This window comes from Solanum verrucosum, unplaced genomic scaffold, assembly GCF_900185275.1.
Source record: "Solanum verrucosum unplaced genomic scaffold, falcon-dt-bn FXZP01000012.1, whole genome shotgun sequence".
Lineage (NCBI taxonomy): Eukaryota > Viridiplantae > Streptophyta > Magnoliopsida > Solanales > Solanaceae > Solanum > Solanum verrucosum.
Genome location: NW_026020063.1, coordinates 6523012 through 6535362, shown reverse-complemented (window position 1 = coordinate 6535362; position 12351 = coordinate 6523012). Strand labels below are relative to the sequence as shown.

At 39.9% G+C, this 12351-nt stretch overlaps 1 protein-coding gene and 1 pseudogene across 1 annotated transcript; both read right to left on the bottom strand.

Annotated features, from left to right (window-relative positions):
- Positions 1–2360, bottom strand: part of LOC125823544 (uncharacterized) — a 125758-nt pseudogene extending 123398 nt beyond the window's left edge.
- A 6300-nt stretch (positions 2361–8660) lies between these two features.
- Positions 8661–9089, bottom strand: LOC125823543 (uncharacterized). Its single transcript, XM_049502906.1, has one exon. The coding sequence runs from the start codon at positions 9087–9089 to the stop codon at positions 8661–8663; it is 429 nt and encodes a 142-aa protein (XP_049358863.1).
- Positions 9090–12351: the final 3262 nt, after the last annotated feature.

Here is a 12351-nt window from a genome sequence, read left to right as displayed (position 1 = left end):
CAGTATGGGAAGACTCGGATCCTGAAAAATGGTCAGACTCGAAGCCTGAAGCATGGGCACACTCGTCAAGCATATTCAAGTCATTTATCCTTGATTATATGCGGTGCCCCAATCCAAATTTAACTTCTTCATTGCCCACATCGCTTATGCTACTGGTAAATGACAAGACTTCCCATATACAAGTTGGTAAGGAGACATACATATGGGGGTCTTGTATGCAATGCGATATGCCCATAGAGCATCATCAAGCTTCCTTGACCAATCTGTTCTATTAGCATTCACAGTCTTCGCCAATATCTGTTTGATCTCTCTGTTGGATACTTCAACTTGACCGCTAGTCTGTGGATGGTAAGGAGTGGCTACATTGTGACGAACACCATATTTCTCAAGTAGTACCTTGAATAACTTATTTCCAAAGTGAAAACCTTCATCGCTAATAATAACCCTCGGTGTACCAGATCTGGAGAAGATATTCTTTTTCAAGAATGTGGTGACACTTTTACCTTCATTGTTGGAGAGCGCAACTGCTTCCACCCACTTCGATACATAATCAACCGCAACAAGAATATACTTCATCCCATATGAACTCACAAATGGACCCATAAAATCAATGCCCCATACATCAAACAACTCTATCACCAATATAAGATTCATTAGGAGCTCTTGCCTCTTTGAAATCCCTCATTCTCTTTGGCAACGATCACAAGACTTGGCAAAATCATGAGAATCTTGGTGGATGGTAGGCCAGTAGTACCCACATTGCAAAATCTTATGTGCAGTCCGAATACCACTATGATGCCCACTAACGGGTGATGAATGGCATGCTTCAAGTACACTCAACATCTCAACCCGGGCACACTGCGACGAATAATCCCATCAGCACAACTACGATACAAGTAAGGTTCATCCCAAAAAAATCTCTTCACATCATGCATAAACTTTTTCATTTGGTTAAAAGACAAATCGGGGGGCACAATATCGCTTGCCAAATAATTAGCTAAGTCTGCGAACCAAGGAATCAAATCATGAGAAGCAGCCAATACCTGTTCATCTGGAAAAGTATCATTAATTTCATCCGTATCTCCAAGCTTTAGCATAGCCTCTTCCTCTAATCTGGACAAGTGATTGGCAACTTGATTTTTGGTCCCCTTCTATCTTTTACTACAAAATCAAACTCTTGCAGCAACAATACCTATCTAATCAATCTTGGTTTTGCATCCTTTTTCGCCATCAAATACCTCAATGCAGAATGGTCAGTATGCACTATTACCTTAGTACCAAGCAAGTAGGATAGAAATATCTCGAATGCAAAAACCACCACAAGAAGTTCTTGTTCGGTCATAGTATAATTCTTCTGGGCCACATTTAGAGCTTTGCTAGCATAGTAAATAGGGTGAAGAATTTTCTCTCACCTTTGTCCCAATACTACACCAAGCGCCAATCCACTCGCATCGCACATTACCTCAAATGGTTGTCCCCAATCTGGTGAAATAATGATTGGTGTTGTAACCAAACTTCTTCTTCAACTCTCCAAATGCTCTAGGACAATCATCATCAAAATAGAACTTACACTCCTTCTTGAGCAGTTTGCACAACGGATGTGCAATTTTTGAGAAATCTTTGATGAATCTCCTATAAAAACTTGCATGCCTAAGAAAACTTCTAACACCTTTTGCAGAAATGGGTGGTGGAAGTTTTTCTATTACCTCAACTTTAGCTCTATGAACCTCAATACCCTTCTCTGAATTTCGATGACCCAACACTATACCTTCTTTAACCCTGAAATGACACTTCTCCCAATTCACTACCAAGTTGCAGTCTTCACACCTTTTAAGCACCTCGGCCAGATGATCTAGACAATGATCAAAAGAATCACCTACAACTGAAAAATCATCCATGAACACTTCAATAGTGTCCTCCACCATATCAGAAAATATCGACATCATACACCGCTGGAAGGTTGCTGGAGCATTGCACAACCCGAATGGCATCCGTTTGAAAGCAAAAGTCCTATATGGGCAAGTGAAGGTGGTCTTCTCTTGGTCTTCTGGAGCTATAGAAATTTGATTGTAGCCCGAATACCCATCAAGAAAACAATACCAACCCTTTCCTGCAAGTCTATCCAACATTTGGTCCATGAATGGCATAGGAAAGTGGTCCTTTTCTGTCCATGTATTCAACTTTCGGTAATCCATACAAACTCTCCATCCAGTAACGGGTCTCATTGGAACAAGCTCATTTCTTTCATTTGGAACCACAGTCATACCTCCCTTTTTAGGCACACACTGCACAGGACATACCCAACTACTATCTGCAATGGGATAAATAACTCCTGCATCCAGCCACTTGATGATCTCCTTTTTAACTACCTCTTGAATAAGTGGATTTAATCTTCTCCGGTGCTCAATACTGGCTTATGATCTGGCATGAGTTGGATTTTGTGAGAGCAAATACCGGGGGAAATCCCAATAATATCTGCAATAGTCCACCGAATAGCTCGATTGAACCTCTTTAACACAGTCATTAAGCACTCTACTTGCCTCGCATTCAAATCTGCCGCAATGATGATCGGCAAAGTATTCTTTTCGCCCAAGTATACATACCTCAAGTGCGGTGGTAGAACCTTAAGCTCCAATTTTGGTGCCCCCACAATAGATGGTCTTGTGGGTGGGGACTCGCGATTCTTCATGTCTAACTCATATTTCTTTGGTTTGGACAGATATTCACACTTATCGAGTGCGGCTATCAACTCATTATACTCTTCAATACCATCACTATCGAAATTCATCATAACTGCTGCTAGTGCCTCAACACCTAGTTGCTGTTCAATTTGCACTTCTGTCCCACTCTCCACTCTGTAAGTTATAGCAGATACTGTTTGGAGCTCACCATTCTGCTTCATGGACCTACAGATATTGAAAGTTGCTTCTTCATTGTTCAGTTTGAACTTCATCTGCCCCTTTTCCATATCAACCAACGCACGCCCTGTGGCAAGAAATGGTCTCCCAAGGATGATGGGAACCTCAAAATGAACCTTACAGTCAAGAATCACAAAATTTGCCGAAAGATGAAAGACTTTACTTTCACTAGCACATCATGGAGTACAATAATGGGCCTCTTGACAGTTTGATCGGCCATTAGTAACCGCATTGCAGTGGGCTTTGGGTCCCCTAGACCCAACTTCTTGTAAATAGACAAGGGCATGAGGTTGATGCTAGCACCAAGATCACACAATTCCTTAGGATAGTGTAACAACCCTATAGTACATGGGATCGTGAAAGTACCAGGGTCTTCCTTCTTCTACACCAGAGATCTTGTAGCAATAGTGCTACAATGCTGCAATCTATCATTATCTTCAAAACTCACACACCTTTTCTTTGTCACCATATCTTTCATAAACTTTGCATACCCAGGCATTTGCTCCAAGGCTTCTATCAAAGGAACATTGATAGAAAGCTGCTTCAACATAGTAATAAACCTGCAATATTTACCATCTTCAGTCTTCTTCACTAACCTCTATGGAAAAGGTGGTGGAGGTCTAGGTATGAGGACCACTTTCTGAGATATCTCCGCTTCTTGCTCTGTCGCAGTCTCAGACTCTTCTCTAACTTCCACCATATCATCTTCTTTTCTAATCTCAGCATCCACCACAGACGGCATATGTGGATCTATGGTTTGCTTACCCCGTCGAGTAGTAATTGCCATACAATGACCATCATTCTTTGGATTCTGGATGGTATTGCTAGGAAGAGTGCCAGGTTGACGTAGACTCACTGTAGTAGACAACTGAATCATCTGCTGCTCTAGATGCTTTATTGACACTATAAGGGCATCAACCTTTTGACCAATACTAGACAAGTCGTTTCTCATCTCCTTCACATTCTCATCAATTGCATCAAACCTTCTCATCATCTTCTGCATCATATCTTCATTACGCGCCATATTACCTCCAGCTTCCCTAGCACCAGATTCCTGATTTTGAGGGGGAACATAAGGTCCAACCCGATCATTTCTGTTGCCATAGTTGTTCCTGTTGTAGTTGTTATCGGGATTGAAGTTCCCATCCCGGACATAATGACCCTCTCAGTTGTAATTTCTATAGTTCTGACCTTGGTTCCCTTGACCTTGGCGCCAATTTTCCATGTTGGATCCTTGGGCATTTGGTCGGAAACCCCCGTCTGATCATTCACAACATAATCATCCTCTTCATAGTAACACTCCTCAACTGGTGGTGGAGTTCTAGTTAAGTAGTTCAATGTATTTACCTTTTCTGCTCCTCCGGTCACATGCTTCAATACCAACCCCAACTATGTCCTCATCTGGGCCATCTCCTCACGAATATCATATGCAGAATTGATAGTTGTATTATGAACGACAAATGTGTTTCTCCCAATATTTGACCTCCTAGTTCTCCATGCTTTATTGTTGCGAGAGATCCTCTCCAGTTTTTCAGCAATCTGTGCATATGTACAATCACTATATGAACCTCCAACAATAATGTCAAGTACTTCTTTATTGTTATCATCCTGTTCTCGATAGAAAAATTTCTTCAGCGACTCATCATCAATACGGTTATTTGTAAACCTTTTACGAATGCAGTGAATCTGTCCCAAGAGCTCCTCACAGACTCTCCAGGTAATGCTACAAAATTGTTGACCCTATCTTTGTGATTGAGCTTCTTGGACACTGGATAGTACTTCACTCGGAACACCTCCTCCAGTTGGTCCTATGTAAATATTGAGTTATAAGGAATCTCAGTGAACTATCTGCAACATCGCCTGTCAGTGACAGAGAAAACACTCGTAATCCAATGACATCCATATCCAAGTCTGGTCTACCTACACAACTTTTGCAAACCACCCTTATCTTGGCTAAGTGAGCATGTGGATCCTCCGATAGCGATCCTGAGAATAAGCCTCTTACTGTAAGCATCTGCATCAAACTACTAGTCACCACAAATGTGTGCCCTGGAGGTAGAGGGGGTTAGACAATAGGTCCATCAGAGTCTGCTATATTCATGTTACCCCGATAGTTGTCATGTTATCGTGGGCCTAGTGGATCTTGCGCCCTCAACGCATCCCTCAATCGATTTTCAGCTGGAACCTGGTTGTCCCCACCAACTACCCTCTGCTGTTGTAACTCAACTGCATCATCTAGATTTCCTCTAATAGGATCAATTGTATCTCTTGGATTGTTCATTCTTCGCAAAATGCGGTTCAGCTCTGGATCGTAACGGGTAAGTGGTTCACCCTGGCTTCGTGTACTTGGCATACACTAGAGTCAGAACCTGAGAGAGACAAAAACAAAGAGAAAAGGTAAAATTAGAAAATATTTGACTAACGTTCAATAATGTAGTTAAAATAAATCTAAAAGACAAATTCCCCGGCAGCGGCGCCAAAATTTGATACGCTCAAATTACATCTCCCTACAGAAGTATAAGCGATCGTTATCAAGTAAAGAACCCAACTTGTAGGTTGGGGTCGATCCCACGAGGAAAATGGTTTAGACTTTACTTTAACCAAAAATTATATTCATTAGTCAAATTACTTCCTGAAACAGATAATTAAAGGGGGGGTTTTGTTTGTGTGAAACAAATAGTAAGAATTTAATAAGTAATCAGTAATCATAAACTCAACTTTGGTTGTTATCAAGATGAGAGAAATAACTAGGGTATACGTGTTCCCCACAAGCTCATAACGCAGTAATCCTAGTAACAACAATCCTTTGCTAGTGTATTACATGCAAAGTGATAAGTTAGGTATCTCTAAATCCTTGGTTCGGCACCTAGACAATTTCACCCCACACCTTGGTCCGGCTACATTTGTATAATTTACTAACCCTTACCTCTACCTCATATTAGACATCATAATGATGTTTGGCTTAGTTATTACCTCGCACCAATCAACACTAGCCTATTAGATAGTATCACACTAAATCTATGTTGATAATTCTTTTCTCGTTAATTACCTCCTTGATCCGTCAAGTAGTAACAAGGAAAGTTCTAACGTTGGCCACCGTTAAAAAGACTTCTAAACGAAAGAATTATCAATGCATGCAAAACACTATTCAAGAATTGCTTATTTACTATTCATACGTTGTTAATCGTTCATGGTTCCCACAACCCTAGTTGTGGATTTAGTTACCCATATTAGTAAGAACACAATTCATAGTTTTAGATGAATAAATCATGAACTTACGTAAAGAGAATAATAAACCCAGAAATTCAACTTGAATTGCGAAGCCAAAATTTTCAAAACGAACTTAGGAAATCAATAATTGTTAGGTTTTCCAATTAATCTCCCAAGTCACAAAGTAAAACTAGAATAATAATGTCTAACCCCCAAAAACGAGTTTTACATGCCCTATTTATAGAAAACAAATCCTAAATTTAAAAGGAAACACATTAAGGAAAGTTTGTTCACACAAGCGTCTTCATTCCACGAGACTGACTTACGGACCGTCAATGGATCTACGGTCCGTAAGTCCCTTCCGTCAGCCAGGACTTAGAAAATATTTCAGCATCCAAAAATCAGCTTCTCTGAAGCAAACGACGGACTTGCAGTACGGATCGTAGATCGATCTACGGTCCGTCAATCCCCTTCGTAGCTCCACACTTAGAATCTTCAAAAATCAGGTACTGGAACCCTCATAGTATCAATCTACGGATCAATCAGTACGGTCCATAAATCAACGGACCGTCAATGGCCACCATGGTTCCACACTTGGTCAGATTTCCCTAATTTGTCTTCCATACGTTGCCTGCTGATCTACGGTCATCACCTACAGACCGTCAATGGACCTACGGTCTGTAGATCACCTCTGTGAATGCCCTTTTTCTGCATTTCTTTCATCTGTCTCTATACTTCCGCGCTTGAACATCTTTCGTGCAAAATACGATAAAAATACATAAAAACCAATACAAAAAGGCCCTAGACACACAACTTGTAAGTGAAATGTATTAGAAATACCGTAAACTCATGGTATATCAGTAACGGGGCTGAGTGTAAAGGTATGTCATTTAGGATTAGGGACTTCTACCTTCATGAAGTATGGCATGAACAACACTTTTCTTCTTGTAGTTAACATTTCAAACATGATCATAATCTACCTCATTATTCAACTTTATAGGAGCCACCAGACACCCCATTTCTTTTGCAATTTTCACTACTTTATTTCCCAACTTTTTCTCTTTTTCAATCATTTTGTTTTCTTTTCTTTTCCCTCTTTTTATTTTACATGGAGGGGTTCCATATTTTTTTCAAAAATAACTGATCAAAGGGGGATTTATTCACACTTCTTGACCTTCCTTCTCACCACACCCCAACATAGGCTTTTGGCCTGTGTTGGCTATATATGCAAACATACCGATACTTCATGAAGGTTATGGGTGATAGGATAAAAGGGTCAAAGTTGTTGAAGTTTCTTCCAAGAAATGGATAGGCTCAAAAGGTGACAAGAAAGATTCACAGATCTAACAAGGGTGGCAACAAAAGAGGTATATTGTCAAATTGGTTCACTCTTTAGAATTTTCGCCTAAGATCATTTCAATTGTTTGCTCCACTTTAATCAATTGGACCAACGAGAAAAATTCTAGGTGTCATCACATACAATGTTCAAGACGACCTCACCACACAAGGCATTGATACAATCATCAGACAAGACTCCACACTTTCTAGCTAGCGTGCAATGTTGATCACAAGAGACTTCATCGAAAATCGGGTAGTCACAAGAAGATGCTCAAAGTTCACATATTGCTATATAACTTTTTTTGCCCCATCGTAGCCACATATTCATGTCGTTCAATTAGAGGACTATTCAGGTCATCGGTATTGACCACAACCGATACTTGAAAATGTGAGAGAACAAAAAGCTACAACCCCACCAAAAGCATCCAACATTGTCCTGAATGTTATCAAAGAACAAACACAACACAAAATACAATAAAAAAAGAAATAAAAATGAGAGGCATTGGCACTAAACAAAAAAAGTAGGGTGAGAAGTAATCTTCACTAGGTGGCCATTTGGCGAACGGTTACACCATTCGTCGAGCCATTGATTTACATGCAATTCACCAAAATATCCAGACTGTTTCCACTCAAATTTGGAAGAAAGGCGATCGGGTGCGCCAAACAACATCGGCGCATCGCCAAGAATGCGCTGAGAATCGCCAAAATATCAAAGACTCTAACCCTGTAGGGTTGTGCAAAGGCGTAGATAAAGTTGGGTTCGCCCAATCTTCTCGGCGCATCGCTAAATATTCCAGTGTCTTAACTCATATATGGGCCACAAAAGCGTACAAAGTTGTGATCGTCAAATCAATTCGATTGTTCGCCGAAAGGGCCCTGGTGTCGCAGAATCACCCATACATGCACATTCAACACACATTATTCAAAATAACTAAGACTTGAGTTGCCTCCCAAGTAGCGCCTTATTAATCGTCATGGCTTGACGTGGAAATGCTTTTAAGCATCTTCCAAGTACACCACTTCGATCACTAAAATCTTAAGGCATTCACCAAAATATAGCTTCAAGTGTTGCCTATTAACCTTGAAGGTTGGACATTCCTTACCTTCGACATCAATGGCCCCATTCTTGAACATTCGTGTCACTTTAAATGGACCGGACCATTTTGACTTGAGCTTTCTCGGGAAGAGTCTCAGTCAAGAGTTGGATAGAAACACAAAGTCTCCAACTCTAAATTCACTCCTAAGGATTTTAGAGTCATGCCATTTCTTCATTTTTTCCTTGTAGGGAGCTGAACTTTCATATGCCTTAAACCTGAATTTATCCATTTCGTTCAGCTGATCTACTCTTTCTTTCGAGGCATTTACGCAATCCAGATTTAATGCCTTGAATACCGATGGTGCTTTGTGTTCTATTTCAATCGATATGTGACAAGATTTCCCAAAAACCAGCCGATATGGGGACATGCCAATTGGTGTCTTGTAAGAAGTGCAATATGCCAAAACAACATCATCTAGATTTTTAGACCAATTAGTCATATTTGCATTCATGGTCTTAGCCAAGATACTCTTAATCTCCCAATTTGAAACCTCGACTTGGCCACTCGTTTGAGGATGATATGGCATTGCCACTTTATTTTTCACCGTGTATGTACTCAATGCAAAGCAAACATCCGGTTGAAAAAATGCGAACCTCCATCAGTGATAATAGCCAGAGGAGTGCCAAATCTTGCAAACATGTAGCGTTTTAAGAATTGAACAACGCTCTTCCCTTCATTATTGAATAGTTCCACTACTTCCACCCATTTAGAAATGTAATCCACAACCACCAAAATATACTTATTACCAAACGAACTCACGAACGGCCCCATGAAATCTATTCCCCACACATCAAATAACTCAACTTCTAAAATAGGCTTAAAAGGTAACTTATGCCTTCTGGACATCCCACTTTGGTTTTGGCATTGTATGCATTTCTTGACAAATTCATGAGCATCTTTGTAGAGGGATGGCCAGTAGTAGCCACTTTGCAGAATCTTAGCGGTTGTTCGCACACCGCTATGAGGACCACTAACTGGCAACAAATAACAAGAATTTAGAATTTTAGTAACTACTCATTTCGGCACACATCATCAAATAATATGGTCTGCACATTCTTTCAATAAATATGGTTCATCCAAGAAATATATTTTGAAATCGAACAAGAACCGTTTCTACTGATAAAGGTTCAGGTCTTCCGGCATTAACCCACACACCACTTAGTTAGCAAAAATTGACATACCAAGGAGTTTGCATAACAGTGGCCATGAATACCTTCTCATTTGGGAATGAATCATTTATGTCTAAGTCGATCTTATCTTTCTCTTTACCCTCCAACCTAGATAGGTGATCGGCCACCTCATTTTCGCACCCTCTTCTATCTTTGACTTCAAAGTCAAATTCTTGCAATAACAATACCAATCTTATCAACCGTGGTTTAGCATCTTTATTTTCCATTAAATACACTAGAGCTACATGATCAATGTTAACTACCACTTTAGGGCCTAGTAAGTATGCCAAGAATTTCTCAAATGCATATACAATAACAAGTAACTCTTGCTCTGTATCAATGTAGTTACGTTGAGCACCATTCAATGTTTTTCTTGCATAATAGATTGGATGCAATAATTTACTGCGCATATTTTCGAAAAGAACACCCAATGCAGTCCCACTTGTACTCACATCACTTCAAATGGTTTCGACCAATATGGGTTAATAATCACCGGAGTAGGGATTAATTTCTCTTTAAAATACTTAAAGGTTGTCATACATGCTTCATCAAAGTCAAATTTCGCCTCCTTCTCCAATAGCCTGCACAATGGGAGTGAAATTTTTAAGAAATATTTGATGAATCTCCGGTAGAATCCGGCATGCCCCAAAAAACTACGAATACCTTTTAGTGATATTTATGGTGGTAGCTTCTCAATCACCTCAATCTTTGCCTTGTCAACCTCCAACCCCTTCTGTGATACTTTGTGACCCAAAACTATACCTTCCCTAACCATAAATTGATGTTTCTCCCAATTTAGGAGTAAATTAGTTTCCACACATCTTTGAAGAACCTGCCCAAGGTGTGCCAAACATGATTCAAAAGAATCACCCACAACTGAGAAGTCATCCATGAACACTTCCATTGAATCTTCTACCATATCGGCAAAAATAGATAACATGCCACTTTGAAACGTCGTCGGGGCATTACACAACCCGAAAGGCATCCTTTTGAAAGAGAAAGTACCATAGGGACAAGTAAGAGTGGTTTTCTCTTGATCTTCCGATGCAATTGAGATTTGATTATACCCGGAATAACCATCTAAGAAGCAATACCATCCACGGTCTGAAAGTCGATCGAGCATTTGATCCATAAAAGGCATGGGAATATGATCTTTTTCTTTCCATGAGTTCAACATTTGATAGTCCATGCATACCCTCCATCTAGTTACCAGTCTTATAGAAACAAGTTCCTCTTTCTCATTTGGGACTACCGTTATGCCACTTTTTTTGGGTACAAATTGCACTGTACTCACCCATTTTCTATTCGCAATTGGGTAGATCACACCCGCATCCAACCACTTGATTATCTTTTTTTCAGCACCTCTTGCATTGGTGGGTTCGATTTTCTTTGATGCTCGACACTAGGTTTGTACTCACTAAAGTTGAATCTCGTGAGTGCAAATGCCAGGTGGAATACCTACAATGTCAGCGATAGTCAGCTTTTATCCTTGATATACCTTCTCAACACCTCAAGAAGTAATTTTACTTGACATTCAAGCAAGTCAGCCACAATTATAACGAGCAAAGTGTTGGTTGCTCCAAAGAATGCATATTAAAGATGAGCAGGGAGCACTTTCAATTCAGGCTTTGGTGGTTCCTCAGTGGATGGTTTAGCAGGAGGATTTAATCGATTCTTTTGATCAATATCTAGCTTCAATGGGTTCCTTAAGTATTCACCTAATCCTGACAGAGCAGCTACCACCTCATCATACCCTTGAACTTCGGTCTTATCATAATTCGCAAGAACAGCCTCAAGAGGTTCACTAAAAAACATCAAATGTCTCACATTGGCCATTGTTTCATCAAATACATCAATCGTTAAAACCACATTAATATTACTTGGGTATTTTATTGATTTTCTCATATTAAAGGTGACCTCATCTTCGTTCACCCGGAACATCAACTCCCTGCTTTCAACATCCACTAATGCTCTCCCAGTTGCTAAAAATGGTCTTCCTGAGATAACGAGAATTTCAGCGTCAATCTCACAATCAAGAATAACAAAACCAGTCGAAAAGATGAATCGATCGACCTTTACCAATATATCATAGAGTATCCCAATGGGGTGCTTGATCGACTGGTCCGCCATAAGAAACCGCATTGTTGTGGATTGCTTCACCCTGCCCATGTTGTTTATAGATTTCATAGGGCATTAGATTTATACTTGCCCCAAATCACATAGAGGTTTAGCAAATTGAAGCATACCAATAGTGCATGGGATGGTGAATGCCTTTAGATCTTCTTTTTTTCTAATTATCTCGCTAGTCATAATGGCACTATATTTATGAGAAACTCTGATTATCTCGAAGTCCATGCTTCTTTTCTTGGTGACTAGTTCCTTCATTAATTTGGCATAACACGAAATCTCTAACAATGCTTCCACTAACGGTAGATTTATAGAAAGTGTCTTAAACATTGATAGGAACTTCTTGAACTTCTCGTCCTTATTTTTGTTCTTGAGACGAAACAGAGAAGCTATTTTGGGAAGAGGTTGAACAATCATTGGAGTTGAGCTGCCCTTTTCTTTAATTTTTTTGTAACTATTCAATGGGGCTTTGCTTATGATTTTCCTCCTTCT